This window comes from Durio zibethinus, chromosome 2 (genome assembly GCF_047325235.1).
Source record: "Durio zibethinus cultivar Kanyao isolate XHJ-2024 chromosome 2, ASM4732523v1, whole genome shotgun sequence".
NCBI lineage: Eukaryota > Viridiplantae > Streptophyta > Magnoliopsida > Malvales > Malvaceae > Durio > Durio zibethinus.
The window spans coordinates 39574206-39594057 of NC_143163.1; the positions used below are offsets into that span (position 1 = coordinate 39574206).

Sequence of the window (19852 nt, forward strand, 5' to 3'; positions counted from 1 at the left end):
TTTCCTGTGGTGCTGGGGGGTGGGGTCCAAGTGGTGTTGTCTGGTGAGTTTGGGGGCACCGCACGCCCTTTCATGCCCCATCGTTGGCTCTTTGCTAGACCAATGTTAAGCTAGGACCACACCGCTTTCCTTCCTATAAGAACACTCCCAACATTACCTCTTTCACTTCATCACCCAAACCCATAACTCACAAAGCTTAGTTTATTTTCTCTTCATTCACAATCATCAAATTCTGCGCAAGGTAAAGATGAAGATGAGCAGTGCCACCATGGGAGCCTCAAAAAGAAGGCTATCAAGCAAAGGCCTTGGAGGGGTCCTCCGAGAGCAAAGGGCTAAGCTTTATATTATACGAAGATGTGTGGTTATGCTTCTTTGCTGGCATGATTGAAGCTCCTTGGCCATGCTAATGGTTATGGAGGATTTTGGGGGTCTTTTTTTCTTTTTTCTTCTTCTCTTGGTGGAGTGTAAATACTAGCAGCGGATATTATCGGAGAGCTAAAAAAACAATTTTTGTATGCCTTGGCTTTACGACCAAGATGTAAATTTGATAGCTTGAATTAAATCTTTGATATTAATTATTTAACAAAGTATATGGTCGTTTATTCTTTTCCATCTGCTTCTTTTTGCGGCTTTCCATGACCAACATCATGAGCATTTGAGCCTAACTTTGAGCATGTTCTCTTTGAATTCTTCACTTGTGATTGTGCTTGGACTATGATGCTTTCCTCCCTTGGGATTAGTCCCCTCTATCAAAAAGGTCAAAGCAACTGACCTTTAGCTTTCAATATTTTCTTTGGGGTAAAGTGAAATAGAATTAGAGATTCATATATATGATTAAAGGATTTCAAAATAGAATGCAACTCAAAACGTTTCCAGTATTTGTTACCAACCATAGGTTACTGGGAGAAGAGAGATCCAATCAACCGTGATTCCATGAGTTTCGTTACAGGATAGATTCATGGGGAGACGAATATACTCAAGCGCTTGCCCAACTTGCAAAGTCTTCAAGTCAATGCACAATAATGGAAATGTCCAAGGAAAGAACTTGAGAAAGATTATTGCTTGTAAATTTACTCACTTTTAGTTGGCAGGTAAGCAAACTCTTTGTTATGGATTTTATCAAATTGAGTTAGGAATCAGGATGATGGCTTTGAAAATTGCAGAAACAAATGAGGTTTCTAATTTAAAATATATTGATAAGAAAAATTGTCGCTTTTGTATTGTCATTTCTCTTAGCTTAATCCTAAAATTGTACCAAGATGATGAAAGTTTTGACCAATCCTATGTAAGTAGCTTTTCGGGGGGAGGGGGCCTCTAATAAAAAAAAAGAGTAAACAAACAATCAAACTGAAAGTGGGTAAGAGTTAGAGATATTTGATTAGATCTCCCTGTTTATGGGCATCAATCATGTAGGCTCCATCATATAAACTACTACAATTAAGTAATAATGATGATACAAGTTAAGCAAACCAGTTTAATTAATTCACCAATTATTTTCCTTCTTCTTTTCACTACCTTCCCAAGAACTAGCTTCAAAAGTGCTAAAATTTGTCACTGAAAAATATCATGATTGGACTGTCCCCTGTTTTCTTTACATGACTATATTTTTGTTAGTACTAGTCCTAGCTAAAGCCTAAAAGAAACTTAGAACAACCCTTTGTAGCATTCATCAAAGACCAAACACCATAATCCTTGTTTGTAAAAATTAAAGTAATTAAGGTTGTTAAGAGGTCTTTATCATAATCCTTGTTTTAATTTTCTTGTCTTGGACCAAACGGCATTGTCCATGTTTTATTACAATGAAAACCATTTTTAATTTAATTTAGTGGGTGGTAATGACTAATGAGCATGGATCCAAACAGACACAGGGCTTATTTATTTATTCCATGGTTGGTAGCCGTTGATGGATGTGGGCCAGTTGAATTATTGGATCACAACCCACGTTCACGTGCGCCACGTGTACGGTAAAGACGGCCCATGGCCCCCCCTCTCTCTGCATCTAACAGTACACCCTTTTGTTTTTTCTTTGTCTTCTTCTTCTACAAATAAAAGATAAAGAGAGAACTGAGAAGAGAACCGCAGACTGAGCAAAGCTTGTGACTGTTTTGGTCAATTTAATAGCCATCAGATACGTTCAGTCTCACAAAATAAAACACCCATCCTCTGGATTGAAGACACGTATTAATCTCATGTTTTGAGCTAACACGTGTCATGAGGAGATAGGGTGCGGGATGAAAGTGGGAGAGATGTTATGGTATGGGACCATGGGTGGGTTTAGGGTATGCAGCAGCAACAGGAGCTGAAATTGCAATGCAATATTCTGTTGTCGGCCACATAGGAAGGGTGCCACCTTGTCAGCTCAACATAGGCACTAGGGCGAGAGAGACAAAGCCAAAAAGGTTAATGGTCAAAAAGGCAGGAGTTGGCAAAGCCCACGTGCGCCTCCTAATCCACAACCCCACCACCACACATGGGTATCCGATTCTTTTTCAATCAACAAAATGAAAACGATGGGGTCCCAATTTCCCTGCTCTTTATTATTGTATTATGTTCTGTATTTTCATGAAAGAAATGAACGCCAGCTGAATGCAGGCTTTCCTCTCACATCATAACTTGAAAGATTTGAAATGTATAATCATCTGTATATTACAGGATTTTGCATGTTAACTCAAAAGTTAAAAGAAGTAGAGCAAAAAGTATCAGTCATATGTTGAGCAAAGTGGCAAAGGGGAAATTGGCCCCACTTGGATTCGGAAAAGGATTGGATTGGTTTAAATTATTAAACAGGTTTTGTTTCTGTGCAATGTTTCAAAGCTTTCTTAAGCTTATCTTCTCATCAATTTGATCCCATTATTGAAAACTAAGATGCAATAATGCATGTGGCAGGTGACAAAAGCATGCCCTTGCATCTGATTCAATTTTGATCAAAATATTAAAAGGTTCATAACATTCATTCTCTTGGAGAAAATGTGGAATTGGAATATATTTTTGGTAACACAAATTAATTAGTTGAGGTCTTCAATTAATTAGATTAGAAAGAAAAACTAGATGTTTCCAGGGGGTGCTAGATTTGACATGTCAAATCATTGTCTACAGGAAATAGACAATTGGGGTGCTTCAGAATTGCTTGTCTCCTCTTAATATTCAAATTATAAAAAAGGAAAAAATTTCTCATAGGGGCTGCAGCCTGCAGGGCACAGCAGGTCAGGTGTGTGCTAAAGATTTGGAGAGTTTATATATAATGATTTTGTTGTCATTGCCAATCATTAATTTCGGTTATGAGCCACCAAAACATGAATAAGGTTCGTTATATATTCCCTTGCTCATTGAATTGCTATAATTTTAACTGGTGCATGAAAAGCAACGACATGCAACTTAGCTTTATTTGGGAATTTATTTGTTTTTTTTTTTCTTTTATAGTTCAATTTGGTTATCTCATCAGTTCCTCCAAATAAATCAATTCTATGTTATGACTTTTGGGTTAAACTTGAGTTATTAGATCAACGCATTGATGCATTAAGTTTCTTATGATTTCTTAGATCTTTTCTATTTCATATATAATATCTAGCATATTTTGACACACATTATTCATGAGAGGAACAATTAAAATAAAATGTGATTTTTTAATTTAAAAATATTACAAAAATTGAATTTAAATTAATCAAGTTAAAAGTTTAATATTTTATTAATAAATTATTATAATGCACAACCCCTATTTGTTCCAATCGTAAAACAATTCGATCCTCTATGTATATATATATATATATACACAACCCCTATTCGGTCTTTTTCCTCTTGCAAGTACAATAGTAAAAATTTATTGCTTAAAAGAAGGAACAAAACGACTTGAAATGCATGACCTGAGCACTGTCCTAACCAAAATCATCGTGTTACTCATCGATACTGGCCAGGTTGTTGAGGTCATTTACGTATCTTCTTCAGTTTGCATCATGGAATGGCATCCAACGATATAACAGACCCGGACTTATAATTGAAACTCTTCAACAACACCCTGAGGCCCATTTGCAATCCTCACGTGTTTGCTCAGAAAATCTTCGGCGCAGACCTGCCTCAGACACCTAAGAAAGTGCCCTGCACTCATTTGGCAACAGCACTTCCCTACAACAAGCTGCCAGCCAATATGGCTTGTTGGGGGGTTATATCCTAGCTTAGCCTAAAGCAATCGTGCTCCTTAATTAATGAACGATGAGACAAGCTCTTCGGACCTTTTGATCAGTTTTTGTAGCCAGGCCCAGTGGAGTCTCTAGTCATTTCAATCCAACTTTTATGATCCGTAAGGCTCAACAGGTTCATGAACGTTTCATCTATCTGAATGCGCTGCCTTGATTGGTACGTTCAATCCATCCGTTAATGTTTCCTTGATGTTGACAGATCATGACTTCCCCCATTGATTAGATGGTCCACATGGCATTGAATTTTCCCAAGAAATTCTTCTTCTTTCCTCGCATACAACCTTTTGATGGATAAGCTCAAAACAAGGGAAATTGCCAGACAAGCTTCCACCTTCGGTTTCTAAAAATCAAGAGACAAGGATGTTATTTTACACCTTGTACAGATATAATTTGCCTACTTTCCTTCTCATATCCCATATCCTCATGCTGTGCTCTCTTTTGTTAAAAAATATATATACAATGTACATGCTCCTATTGCCCAATGTTTGTCATATAATCAGCTTAAAATATCTTTGCTTAGGATTTTGCAGCTGCTTTGATTACACCCAAGGATTAATAAATGCCGAGTTAAAGGTCTAAAACTATTCCCTCCCCTCCCAAGAACACACTTGGTTTCATGAATCGTATTAAAAATAATAGAATTTAACCCCCATTTTTACCAAGTTCTTTGGTCAGTCAAGATTCCCATCTCCCGTCACTCTATTAAATGAACTGTGCATTAACAGCAGTGTTGACCATGCCACTAAATAGGTTAGCAGCGTATTCCTAAACAGAAACGTGAAGGAACCATCATTTATAATGAAGCTTGTTAACTGTTACATTACACTAGATGGGGAAAATTTTTCAGAGCATATATTATAATGATTACCGGAAGCTAACTTGATAGCTAGAATTACATAACTAATACAAAGCTTCACAGCTAAGATACAAATACAGGTCATATATTGGGGCATTAGTATCCCTTTCTCAAAGCTCTTGCTGAACAGAAGGGTTACAGAAATATTATACAAACAGCAACTACCCCAAGCAAAATGTCAACAGTACTTCACCATCATTAAACATAGTTAAGGCTTCCCAGCAAAATTTACAGTTGACATAGAACCAGTTAATGATGATTGATCAGGCAAAGTTTTCATAAAATATTTTACTACGTATTTTCTCCTTCATGATCCAAGACAAATGTATTTAGTCAACCACCTTGCTCCCACCCCAAGCAATAAAGCTATCTTGTGATCCAAATTCCTACAAGACCATTTAATAAGTTCATTATAATTGAAGGAAACTGGGTAACAACAAAGTTTGAATATTCACTATATAGTAAAACAAGTTAGGAAAGGATATAAAATACCAGCTGACTCAGGCGGAACTCGGGCGGTGTATCAAGCTCTATGTTTGTTGGACCACCTTCCAGGTTTTGACATTCCTCCAAATCCTTCTTAAGATGTTCTGATCCTAACTGAGCATAATCAGAAAGACGGGGTTTGCCGTCCAGTGCTCCATCTTTACCATTAGGATCCCTATTTGGTGACTGGCTCTGAAGGAGCTCGTCACAAAGAGAAAGCCCTTCCACCAGCTGTTGTGAATCCAACAAATACTGTGACTCACCATCCCACCATTTTGCGTCTTCCTCAGCATGATTATCATTATTATTATTGTTATCTAACACACGGTCAACATGATTTTCTGCATCAGATAGATCATTGTGACTGGAACTTTCACATTCAGTTTGAACTTCATCTTCGACATACTGCACTGTAGGATGCTTTGGTAAAAAAACCTGAGAAAAGACAAATATTAGGGCCTTGTTCTAAATAACCACTTATATTACAGTGCATATGAATATATTGCCTGTAAATGGTTATTAACCACAATTCATTACATGACAATCTCCTAGAAAACAAGTTTTTTTATACTATAGGGAAATGAAAATAATCCAAAAGCTGACACATGTTTATCCACTATGGGAAGGTAGCTACAGAAAATACAGTCCCAATTGTAACTACTGCATGAAGTAGATAAAAGCAATCTACAGAGAATTCAAAGGCTGGTAGCTAGGAAAAGTCAAGAATAAGAAATTAACCTGAGCAGAGGGATTGATGCAAGTAGTGGTATACTCTTGCCCCTGGTCGTATTCATGGCATTGCATCCCCGTACATGGAGGGTTAGGTGTCACAGATTTGGGAGTAACCGGATCAACTCTAACCATCATTACATCAGTCATTTCAGATAAATCTTGCTCAGTTTTCTCAACCTGTTTGGTTTGTTGCTGCTGATGAAATATTTTAGAAATAACATACTCCCCATCTTTTTCATCCTCCTCGATTCCTAGATGATATTGGTGCATCACCCAATTTGTCTTCTCAGGTTTTCCACCTTTGACCATGGTCATATAGAGAACCATAATCTTCTTGCATCCTCTTTGAACACCATCCAACAACACTGGTTTTGTCCTACCAGTCTTGTGCCAGCGAACGTCAGCAAAATCATCACCATGGATCTTTCGACGCTTCCGAGTTCCAGTATTGTAAGCTTTGATAGCTCGATGAAAGAAATGGGACACACTTCCATCTTGCTTAACACCTAAAGTTTCAATTTTTTGAATTAAAGTTAATAAAGATGTTTGAAGAAAAGAATATAAAAAACCCTTAATCTTTAACAACCTGGTAATTTTTGGGGATGTGTATAACAGATTCCATCATCATTTTCAATGGTTGTAATGAACTCGTTAATGAATGGATGGGGTTTTGAATCTTCCTCAACAACTTTTGTAAGTAAATGCCATATGATCTCTTGATCAGATGGATCAAATTTTACACCACGTGGTAATCCTGGCCATGCTTGATCGACCTGGAAAAAGACATCTTTAGTTGCAGTCTACATTTATCAAAGCTCTATTGTTCATAGTTGAGGATTAACCGATGCCCTAATATTTATGGTTACTAGCAAGTCAAACAACAGAAAAGAACATTTTACTAGCGAAATCAGAACATCAAGAGTTTGTAACGCGTCGATGAAAACACTGATACTTCGGCTGGTGAGTGTCAAAACCATAAAAAGGCACAACATCTTCAAAATTCATTGAATATAACTGGTATATTAACAATAAATCTAGACATTTGATGCAAGGAGATGTAAATCACATCACATGTAACAACTATGCATAACCATAAGCATTTATCCTGCTCCAATACAAGTGATAAATTGTTGTATGACAGAAGTTAGTTCAGATGAGACTGGGATTTTACAAGTTAAGAGTAGAGCAAGTATTTGCAATATGTAGTACCCAGTTTGATAGATAGAACCATGTAATGAGATATAGTACAGAAGTGCAGATGGCCATTATTTCAGATACCATGCAGTAAAATCTTATCTTCTACCAAATAGCAGTTATGTAACTTTGGTTATATGTTAAGGCAAAACAGTTGAACATTTCGTTTTATTGTTTACATCATCGCAGATGTTCAGGTAGCGATAAGAACTCAAAAAATTTCTGTGCTACTAATATAATATATATATATATATATATTTTTTTTTTTTGCCAAAACTACTAATATAATCTTCAGATGCATTATTATGATCTGCACAGACTATAATATGCTTGCTCAACTAATCACTTTTAGGTAATGAAAGCATAAAACTAGAAGCATTACAAAAGATAGAACTTATACATCACTGTTGTCAATAATATGATGGCAATTAGGACAAGATCTAGTTGGGTTGCTTTTCCATGTCACCCTTTCAGGATCAGATGCACTCCTGATTTTTGTTGCAAATCTATTACCATCCACCAACCATGTTCTGCATAACACACCCAAAGATGAGCACATGTCATGAATATGAATAGGTCTCTGAAGCCTGACTAAAATGAAATCAGAAATCTATTTGTCTATGTTGCATGAACAGTAAGATTTGCTAGGCTATCAATTGGCAGGACAAAAATAAAAGGAAAAGTTAGGTTGCATTTAGCGTATAGGATAATGGATAAGATCAGACAAGACAAAACTTATGAGTAAAATTGTCTTGATTTTAGTTTATTCTGATGCATGCATCATAAAAAAGTTTCATTTTACATAAGCTTATTCACATAGGACTATCCAATCCTCTCCTTTTCCGTAGGATTATATAATCCTACCCATATAGGATAATTAGTTAAAACTATCAAATCCTTCCATCAAAAGACTAGACAATGACAAATATAGCATGATATAAGAAGTTATTCTCCAAAATACTGTGGCATACAAAAAACAAACCCTTAAACCTCAACCGTGCAAAAAACCAATCCTGTTACAATATGTAGATAACATCTCTCTCTTAATCAAGGGAGCTTCAAAATGAGACCTTCATTGTTTCTCCTTTTAGGAAGAAGGCATTAAGATCAGTATATCAGTAATACTTGTAGCACCAGGAATTATAGAACTTGTACTACCTAGATGAAGCATATATTTGATGATTACAATGGCCCCCTTGAAACAGTATGAGTGAAGATTTCATGTAATTACCCTAAGCCAGGGCATGATACATAACATACAAAAAGCAAAATCTAATAACAAGAATAAGTTCTAAAAAATCCCATCATCTTTAGCATCTAAAAGGATTCCAGGTCTCAATTCAGAACATCAAAAGAAAAAGAAAAGTATTAGTACCATTATGGAGAATTAGCCTTCACCATCCTTGGGAGTCAAGGACAAAGCCTAGTACAAAATGTTTCCTTTCCCAGATTCTCCATCAAAGGAGCAACAAAAGAAAAAAAAAATCATAACCTAATTGGTGAAAAACACCTCATTTGATGTCAGTTCACATGTCAGTACCCTTAAATCCACTAAGGAGAACATGTCAGTTCACAGCTCACAGTCTCTTATTTCTCTATTCTAGTGTGCGTTCATCAAACATGTAAGTAAATCGAAAACCCAGAAGACAGACATCGTCTACATCTGCTACATAAATCCACAACAAGAAAAAAGGAAAAAGAAAAAACCCATAATCATAAACAAACAAATAAACGAATTAACAACTGCCCAGATGGTCGTTTCACTTTTCCTGCAAATTTCCAGAAAATCAATATATAAATATTTTTTAAGACCAAAAAAAGAAAGTGACGGAGGGACTTAGCTAAAGATCCAAAAACATTAAAGCCCAAATCAAATATAAAAAAAAGAAACATCAGCAACTGCTCTAAATACCAGAAGTAATCATTTTTTTCTTATGGTATTATACAAAAAGGAAATGCCAAAGCAAGAGAAAGGGAGGATGATACTCTACTTACCCAGCCATGACAATCACCTAAAAATCAATGGATTAAAGCATCTATTTTTCTTCTCTCTCTGCTTTCGCTTCTTAAAATGGATTTTGAATGATGCAAAACATAAAAAGGGTTTTGCTTCTCAATTTCTTCCTAGTACTAATAATTTTTTATTCTTTAAAAATGTGCTTTTTTTCCTTTCCATTTTGAAATTTGAAACCGGATTAATGGGATTACTTTTATTGCTTAGTAGAAAAGGCTTAGAGGTGGCAAAATTGATTCGAGCTCAACAATTCGTTTGAAATGTTATTGAACTTGGATCAAATTGAATTGATTAAGTTAAAAATTGAAACTCAAAAAATTTTGATCTTTAAAAAAATTCGAATACGAAAATTTTTAAATAAAAATTTAATTTTTTTATCTTAAAAATAAAAAACTTTTTTACTAAAAAAATTGATACTAGTATTAAAAATTAAAACAGTCTAAACGTATTATTAATTTTTCAAAAGAAAGCTCAAATTAAAGAGAGCTTATATATTTTTAGATACAAATATTAATAATAAAAATTTTATACAAATAAAATACTAAAATATTTATGCAAATATAAATATCATTATATTATTTAATTTTAATTTTAATTGTAATTTGGATTAGTTTCAAAATTATAAGAAATCAAAATTTTAATCCAGTTTGATTTTGATACCAGACTAAATTTTTTTACATTAAACCATGCTGATAAAAATAAATTGATTCAATTTGATTTAATTTAATTTTTTATTTTAATCAAATAATACTCTTCCCTAGTAATATTTGCCATGTTATTACCTTTTTTTTTTATCTTCGTCACCTAGCCAACTTTAGAATTGAAAAACACTCTTTTTTTTTTTTTTTTGTTGAAATAAATAGATTTGGTACATGTAAAATTATTGAAAAATCATATGTTAATCAGATTAATAACATTTTATCTTGTTATTTATTAAAGAGATATACTCAATCACTCACAAAACAATAACAAATCAGTGTTGAAACTTGATGAGGACAATTTTAAAATAAAATTTTATGCTCATTTGTTTCAAATCTTTCGTTACAAAAAATAAATGATAGTGTGAAAACGTTATTTTGAAAAAAAAAAAAAAAAAAGAGTCAGAGTCTTAACATATTATTGACTTTTCAAAAGAAAGTTTAAATTAAAGAGAATTTATATATTTTTAGATGCAAATATTACCATATAAAGATTTTATATAAATAAAATAATAAAATATTTATAAAAGTATAAATATTATTATATTATTTATTTTTATTTAAATTTTAATTGTATTAGTTTCAAAATTACAAGAAACCAAAATATTAATTCAGTTTGATTTTGATATCGAGCTGAAATTTCTTAGTTGTTAAGCCACACCGACGGAAATCAAATTGATTTGATTTGATTTAATTTTTTATTTTAATCAAATAATAGTTATCCCTAGCAATTATTGCCATGATTTTACACCGCCTTTTTTTTTTCTTTGTCACCTAACCAACCCAAGGGTTAAGAATTGAAAAGCATTCTTTTTTTTTTTTATTATTGCAATAAATATATTTGGTACATATGAAATTATTGAAAAACCATATGTTAATCTGTTTAATAACATTATGTCTTAACTTGTTACTTTCTTAATCCCAGTATTAAAAAAATAATTCTGATTTTAGTGCATAAATTTTAAAAATTTTATGATATCAATGTTCAATCAAAAATAAATTTAGTAGTTAAACCAAAAAAAAATGAAAAATTTATCTAGATTATTAAACAAAGTAGAAGATAATTGTGTTGATCCATTATCATGACCTCTTGCTGAAATCCATTGCAATTTTCAACTTATGGATGATAATTATAAACCCAATTGGTAAAGCTTGTCGTTTTTTGTTCACCGTGAACCTAAAACGGCCTGACCCACATCTCCATTATGCACTTTTGTTGTGTTTTCTCTCCAACAAAATTATAAGTTAATTTCCTTTCACACTTCACAACCACCGATTAGAATTGTGATAAGGAAAATGTTAAAAGGACAACGACTTTGCATATGAAGGGATACAAAAAAAATTGCTTCTGACATTTGATTTATCCACTTGAAGACAATATCTAAAACAAAATACGAAAATAGTTATAATAATTAGCATTAGGTAATGAACCTACGACAATGAGATGATCACCAATTTGTTGGGTTCCGCAAATATCGCTGGCTGAGATTCAAGTTCCATGCGTTTGATCCCCTGTAGCATTCTTCGGCCATGGACACGAACGCGGTCCCCCGACACAGCCGTGAAGTTTAAATAATTGAAGTTTAAACCAAACAAAAGACAGCACCTAACTTATCGATATAAAAATGCTACGTGCAAATTAATTACACGATAGTAATAAATACACGTTAAACAACATGTTCTAAAATTCAAACTTTTATATTAGTAAAAAAAAAAAAAAAGAAAAGGAAATCCAACGTTTGTTCATGCCATGTGACTAAAAGGCAGGATGGCTCGTGCATCAAAAAAAATTGTGATACAAAATTTTCCAAAATTCATAAATATGGCCCTGAAGCTCTGACCATTTGTAATTTTTGAAACTTGAGATACACATTTTTCTTTGGAAATCAAATCATTGAAGAAGAAACTATGAATAAGATTTGGACCAAGAAACATTTATATATATATATATATAAATATATTATAAAAAATCAAATCAAATCAACCCCAACCTAAGCAAGCATTGCTATTTGTTACTACTTGTTAAGCGAGACGACGACTCGAAAGCAATGATTGCGGGTCAAACATTTCTTTCACAATTTAAAAAATTTGATTGTACTGAACTAATAATAAAAGAGTTATTTCTTTTCTTGTCCCTTTTTTCTTCTTTTTGGCTATTTTCAACGATCATCCCCCCTCCCTCTAATTGTTCCAATGAAGACTTGACTTGTTCATTGGAGGGACAAAAATATTAAGTTTTTTAAATTGCTAAAGAAAAGTATTCATACACTCCAATATTCTTCTTTCTATGGGTTTAAAATTTCCTATATTTTTTAATTTATTGCTAAAGAAAAGTATTCAGGCACTTCAATAAGTAGAGGATGAACAAAAAAAAAAAAAAAATCTAGAATATGAAACAATCAGTTTAATTTGAACCAGAAGATGACCCTATCATATAAACGATCTCCTGTCCATCCCCTCTCAATTTTGTTATCTAATGCACATGCCCTAGCCACTACGTGCCAGATATATATAAACAGCCAAAAAGCAAACAGGGTGTCAAAAATTCTGGTGGACTCACCATTCAGCCACTACGAAGTTGGCCAACTATCGGTCCTAGCTAGCTTCGATGGCCGCCACCTCTCTTTTGGTCCCTCGCTTTAAATGACGTGGTTACTACGTAATTTTCGCTCGCACGATGGAGTTGTCATCTTTGAATAGAAAGAAAAAAATTCAAATCGATAAAATTAAGTCATAAATTTATTGAATATTATTTTTTAAAAATTAATTATATTTAATTAAATTTTAAATTCATTTCAATTGAAGTTTTATTTAATGAGATCCACTCTTAACCTCTAAGGTATCGAATTGTTAGGTAAAGAATTAATCCATTAACAAGATCTTTTTGTCCATTATTCCTGATAAGCTCACCTTTTATTTTTCGACATAAGTTGGGGACGGAAGCTTTCTTTCGTTTCCGAGGGTGACGTAAGATCAAGCCTATGAACTTATTAAGTCAGAACAAGTTGATGTCTCAGTTCTTTTTTGTGTGGCGGCATTGTAAAGATGAAAGATGGATGCATTAAATTATCAACAAATCATTTATTCAAAGACGTGTAACCACTATATAATAAGGTTGAAGACATAGTAGACGAAAGTTTTTCAATCTTTTAACACTTTTAACCTAAAGAAAACGTGCATGTTTCTTATCATGTTACATGCTCTCCAATTAACACAAACGTAGGGCTAATAATATTCCACCAACTTGGGTGTTGGAATAGATTCCATGTAATAAATTTTAAGATTGATTTATTAAAACAATATGGGGCAAGTCCCATGATTACTGTAACGTGCAAGTCCCATGATTACCATGCTTTTCTTTCTATGCAAAGGCCATTTGTAAGCCATTAGCTAGGGCATAAAGCTGAATCATTTCAAGCATGCCATAGGCAACAGGATCCCACATACCAACTTGAAATAGTTTGCATCAACATTATTATTGTTTGGTGATGTGAGCCAGCTGGCTTACTTCTAGATATTGTTTTGTTTGAGTTACCTACGTATATAATTTCCCAAATTCACAAACAACAGGAAAAAAAAATTACTAAAGACCTTAATCTATATTGAATTCAGCCTGCAACCAACATTTTGGGAAGAATAAAGTTAGGTGAGTAACATTACAATGATACGTTAGGTGAATAGGCAACCTCGATACTAGATCTAACTTTTCTGGTATATCATTTGCACTTGCCTCTTTTGAATTATTTTTTCTCCTCGCTTCGTCGTTATATATTAATTTTGACATTTCTAATCCTATCACTTTCTGCACACTTGTTATTCTTGTTAATAAACTAAAATTCTCTTCTTAAATATAAAAGAGTAAGGCTCTGATTGATTTCGTAGCTTGTTGATTAATGATTTAGGCTCTGATTGGTTTCGAATCTTGTTGGTTAATGATTTATTCTTATTATTTTTGGTGTTAATTTCATCTGGGATTAAAATATGTTAATTTTTTTTTTTTTAATTTCATGTTTAATTTTCGTGTTTATTATTCACATCTACTTATCTCACTTCCCCAGTGGTGTTGCCAATGAGTTTCAAGGCTAAATCTATACATTAGTATTATATATCAAGTTCAAGTAAGCTACTTCCATTATTTTGAGATATTATATTTCATGAAATTAATTAATATTGAACTGATGTTAGTTTTGACTTGTTTTGATTTTAAATATAAGTATATTCACTGATAGAAATACAAGGTAAAGGAAAATAAAATTTAAAGGTGTGTTTAGTAGAGTAGGAAGAAGTTAAAGAATGAATCCAGGAACGTGGAAAATGACAAGAAAAATAATTTTGGATGTGCCTGATGGAAGAAAAAAACAAGAGAAGAAATGCAAAAAAGATGATCATTTCTATTGTTCTTAGCAAAAACAGAAAAAATATGAAAAGGACGAGTAAGTATTATTTTATAAACTGTTCATCATATTTAGATTTTATTTTTTTGTTTTAATTTACAAAGGTTATAACTATAAAATAATATATATATATTTTTTTTCAAATTACTTTACATAAAAATTGATGGAAAGAAAATCAGTTTGTTTATCTTTCCTGTCAAGCACACCAATAAAAATAAAAAAATAAATATTTTTTTTATCTTTTTACTTTTTTCCTCTTTTAAATTTCTATTTTTTCATTTTTTATCTACCCTACCGAACAAACCATAAAAGTAAAAGGGTTTGAGAGTTTTTACATAAACACAATGGGGATTCATTTGTAATTAATTAATTAACAAGATTGTGCTTGAACCTCTCATAGTTTCATTAATTTGTTAAAACATATAGTAATGCATTTTATTTGACTTACGAATAAAAAGAAAGAAAAAAATAAAAAATAAAAAAAAAGAAAAGAAAGAAAGAAATCCAATAGCAAAATAAATAGTTTTTGACAAGAAACTTTTTGTTTGGTAAAAACAAACATTTTCTTTTCGCTTGTAACAATTGCCTTCCTCCTAGCTTCGCTAGGTCAAGGGATATGGGTGGCATCATAATATCAACACAAGCAAACATAGTTTCTCTAGTGTTATCAAATATTTTCATTATTGTAATTTGCTCAACATCCCTCTTGTAAACCAATTGCATCAATTTTACTTCTAGAAACCTTGGAAATTAAGCAGCAAGCTTAAAGTCAGTTTTAAATTATTAAGGTCATTAGCCAACTATAGATATATTAATGATCATTATTGAGTGCTTACCAATCAACAACTAATTCATATTATATTATATGTCTATCCTCCCGCCTTCTAATTATTAAGTTCTTAATTGGCCATCGATCGGAAATATTTTTGTGAGAAAGAAATAATATTAATCGCAAAACTAACTTTCAGAAAATTAAGCCCCATGATAAAGGCCGTGTTGTAGCCACACACTCAGGCCTCATCTATATATCATTTTCCAATCCAATAGACTGGGAGATCGATTTTCATTTGTTCATCCCATCACCACTCACGAGTTTCTTATCTATCAGTCAAAGATGTCAAACCTAGCTCTATACACCACTTTATTTTAAGAACAATTTTAACATTTAAGTATTTAATTATCCATTCATTCAATTAATGATGGAAAAAAAAAATATCTCTTTGTGAAAGTGAGTTTCGAAGAATATAGCTGCCCATTTTTTCCTCAAAGGAACATGATTCCATCTGAACCATACAAAGAGTGACCACGTTCCAAGTTATGCTTTGTACAATCGGACCAACTTCACATTTATAAATCTGTACATCCGTTGGTTTGGAATGTTTTATTGTATAGGGATCAGAGACGTTGATATATGGGCTGAAGTTGTTGGAGCCGGAATGGTAGTTGAACCTCTATTCTACAATTCCTATTTTCTATGTGACGATTTGGCAACCCCAGCCCCCCTATATATAGGGCGACACTCCTTGGTTCCCTGGTCAACTTTTCAAGTCTCAACCACTCTGATCTCTTGCTATATAAAATCTTGCAATAACGAAAAAGATAAAGAGAGTTGTTTGAGTTTTCTTGGTGTTTTTCTTAATTTGCGAGCATGACTGTCTCCACAGCTAACGGCCGTGTCCTCATCGTCGGAGCAACCGGCTTTATTGGCCAGTTTTTGGTTGAAGCCAGCTTAGATGCTGGTCGGCCCACCTATGTTTTGGTCAGGCCAAGTTGCGTAAACCATTCCAAGAACAAAGTAGCCAAAGCCCTCCAGGACAGAGGCGCCATATTGTTGCACGTACAATATTATACTTTAATTCGTTTTACATATATGCTTCCTAAATTTCTTTGACAGTTATGGATGGTTGTCTGTTGTCTGATGGTTGATGTGTGTTTCCAGGGATTGGCAAATGACAAGGAGTTGATGGAGAAACTGCTGAAAGAGCACCAGATTGAGATAGTAATATCAGCTGTAGGTGGTGATAAAATACTAGACCAGCTAAGTCTAGTTGAGGCAATTAAAGCTGCCGGCACAGTTAAGGTAGAGGAGGCTAGATTGCAATTTTAAACAACTAGTGCTATTACTTTTTGGAACCAAAAGCTTGTGCTTTACATTTTGGGTTATGGGGCATTCAAAAATTAATTATTTCTTCGCTCCAGAGGTTCTTGCCGTCGGAGTTTGGACATGATGTCGACAGGGCTGATCCAGTAGAGCCAGGGCTCACCATGTACAAAGAAAAACGCCAGGTCAGGCAACTGACTGAAACGTTGGCCATACCTTACACCTACATTTGTTGTAATTCCATTGCTTCTTGGCCCTACTACGACAACAGGCATCCTTCAGAGGTCATTCCGCCGCTGGATCAGTTTCAAATCTACGGAGATGGCAGCGTCAAAGGTAATACAGTAATAAATATCTTTCTACTCTTCTCCCACTCGAGATAACTAGGTCCATAATATAATTAAGCTAGTGAAGAAAAAGCATGTCAATAAAGTAAATTAAATCCTGCATTTATTATATCTAAAGATATATATGTATATAAATATATAAATGTAGATAAGATAACAAAACTATGATGAAAAGAATTCGCAGGGGATTGATTTTTTTTTCTAGTAGTTTTTTATTTTTCGGTTTCCCTTCGAAGAAAAGCTTCCCAAATGTGGAATAATACTCTGACACGTGGCCTTATGACCATTTTCAAAGTATTTGAATAGTCAAACGACCTTTTTAATTTTTATGATAAACAATACAATTCATTTTTTTTTTTTGCCAATAATACAAAAGTTGCTGGGTTCCTAAGAAAATTAAATATTTTATTTTTTTAAAACTTAAAGTATAATTTTAGCATAAACAAATTTTGTTAAAATAAAGGTCAAACCATGGAATGTTTAATTATAAGCATGTTTAAAATATAAATTTTTATTTTTTAACCAAAAAAAAAAAAAAAAAAAGAGAAAGATGAGACAAAGTACATTTGATGGGCTCGTCCTTGGATAAAGTCATTAGCTTTGAGAAAGACAGGAAGATAAAAGTTTTTAAGAAAAATGCATGGACGTTAATTTTAATTTTAATTTTTTTTTTGTTTTTACATAAACGTTTGTCTTCTTATAAATCAAAACAAAAAAAATTAGCTTTGAGGATAAAGGAGTATCGATCAGATTAGATCATGTTGGTTTAGTCATACATGAAAGTATTAGCATTGCATGTTTATATAGGTCTTTTTAAGAATTGAATTATTTATTTAAATATAAAAATTCGTCTAAAATTAAAAAAATTTTAAATAAAAAATTAAAATTTATTAAATAAATTTAGACATAATTTTTATCTTCCTTTAAATTTTAAATTTTAAATTAAACCATGAACAAAAAAATAAAAATAAAATTTGAATTCGATCTAATTAAATTATATATAATTAAAATGTTATAATTATATGAGTGTATATATGTATATTTTTATTTTTTATATTTTATATTTAAATTTTTTTAATTTTTATTATATAAATTAAATTTAATGAATACATTTAAAATTTATTTTTTTAATTTAAATCAAATTTAAAAAAATTTTAAGACTTAAAATATTAAATTAAATTAAATATTAAAAATATATAAATTATTAATATCAAATATAAATCTAACCCAAATCTAACCTATAAATGCTTCTAATTATATGTTGTGAAGAGTTTTTGAGTAGATATAAAAAAAAATCCTGCACTATATTTTTTATTTTAAAATTATAAAAGAATAAGCACCACAATTTTTTTGGCCAATTTCTACTCTCGCATTTTCATTAACTTAGTTTTGTACTGGAATACTACTTTGGAAGAAATAGATTTCAAAGGTGTTGTCACTATCGCATTCATATCCATCACGATGACAAAGCACTACGAACCAGGCCAGATAGATAGTCCAAATTCCCGAAATGGGTAGTTGAGTTAGGGACACTATCTATGCGCCCACTTGTCCTTTGTTGCGGCATAGTTTAGTCCCAATTCCCCAAAATGGGTGGTAGAGTTGGGGACACTGTCTATGCCCCAACTTGTCCCTTATTGGCTTTAACACTAACTATTGCTTTGAATCTACTCTTGTTACCTGTCAATGTCTGGGTGGACGCTATGATCCATGTGGTAAATTTTAAGTGGAGTATGTAATATTTCACAGTATCCTAATTTCTTATTCTCCGCTGATGATGATGATAATTTTCTGCAAATTCTGATCTTGAATTCTTTGTTTTTCCTCGTGGACCTGGTGCAGCTTACTTTGTTGCCGGCACTGATATAGGAAAATTCACCATGAAAACTGTTGATGACATTAGGACCGTGAACAAGTCGGTTCATTTTAGGCCAGCCTGCAATTTATATAACATTAACGAGCTCGCAACTTTGTGGGAAAAGAAAATCGGACGAACCCTACCGAGAGTGACCGTCACTGAAAATGACCTTCTCTCGGCTGCCGCAGGTCCATTTCATACTCGCACTCAATCTGTCACACACCCGAATCAATTCACCAAAAGGACCACCTATAGTTATCAATATTCAATTTGAATCTGCCCTGCAATATTGCCAAACTTAACTATAAATAAAAGTTAATCAACTGTCATTATATTGTACATTGTTTTTTGCAGAGAATCGTATCCCACAAAGTATTGTTGCATCATTCACCCATGACATCTTCATAAAGGGTTGTCAAGTTAACTTTTCTATCGATGGCCGGAATGAAATTGAAGTGAGCAGTCTGTATCCGAATGAGCCATTCCGGACATTGGATGACTGCTTCAACGACTTCCTTGTAAAGATGAAGGATGAAAACATGAAGCAAAGTAATGGAATCCCAGCCCCAAAGCCGGTGGTTGAAACATTGGCCATCACAGCAACATGTGCTTGACAGGCACCAATTTGAGCACAAGCTATCCTATCCCATCCTTCCTTGACAAAGGGCTGTCGAGTCAATTTCGTGTTTCTTGTGATTTATTCTTGATTCCCGGTGATTTATTATGTGATAGGGAAATTATAATTGAATAAGGGGATTGGACGTTTAGTCCAAGGCTCTATTTAGTAACACAAAATCTATTCAAGCTGGAAGGGAAGGTGAAGAAGAAGGAATCAAAAACCACCAACTTGCTTGTTATATTATACCCTAAGAATTTGCGTAGTGATTCCGATTGTTATACTCCTGCATTTGGTAATAAAATTGGTTTTATTCCCAAAGCAACTGTCATTGATTTTAGAATGACTTATATAGTAGTATCA

The 19852-nt window shown here is 33.0% G+C and overlaps 3 protein-coding genes across 4 annotated transcripts; 2 read left to right on the top strand and 1 right to left on the bottom strand.

Moving 5' to 3' along the window:
* The first annotated feature begins 26 nt into the window (after positions 1-26).
* Positions 27-672, top strand: LOC111317644 (small polypeptide DEVIL 4). The gene has a single exon (XM_022920083.2). The coding sequence runs from the start codon at positions 248-250 to the stop codon at positions 386-388; it is 141 nt and encodes a 46-aa protein (XP_022775818.1). The 5' UTR covers positions 27-247; the 3' UTR covers positions 389-672.
* A 4353-nt stretch (positions 673-5025) lies between these two features.
* On the bottom strand, positions 5026-11811 carry LOC111318407 (SUPPRESSOR OF GAMMA RESPONSE 1-like). Of its 2 annotated transcripts, none has more exons than XM_089757046.1 (6): positions 11609-11811; positions 7862-7991; positions 6854-7040; positions 6274-6773; positions 5542-5970; positions 5026-5435 (listed from the first exon to the last, which is right to left on the bottom strand). In XM_089757046.1, the coding sequence occupies exons 1-6, from the start codon at positions 11692-11694 to the stop codon at positions 5379-5381; spliced, it is 1389 nt and encodes a 462-aa protein (XP_089613172.1). In that variant the 5' UTR covers positions 11695-11811; the 3' UTR covers positions 5026-5378. The 2 variants fall into 2 exon arrangements, with proteins under 2 accessions (XP_089613172.1, XP_022776995.2); XM_022921260.2 differs by lacking the exon at positions 11609-11811 and adding an exon at positions 9457-9856.
* A 4293-nt stretch (positions 11812-16104) lies between these two features.
* On the top strand, positions 16105-19810 carry LOC111318411 (leucoanthocyanidin reductase-like). Its single transcript, XM_022921266.2, has 5 exons — positions 16105-16404; positions 16507-16647; positions 16767-17004; positions 18858-19061; positions 19228-19810. The coding sequence occupies exons 1-5, from the start codon at positions 16216-16218 to the stop codon at positions 19485-19487; spliced, it is 1032 nt and encodes a 343-aa protein (XP_022777001.1). The 5' UTR covers positions 16105-16215; the 3' UTR covers positions 19488-19810.
* Positions 19811-19852: the final 42 nt, after the last annotated feature.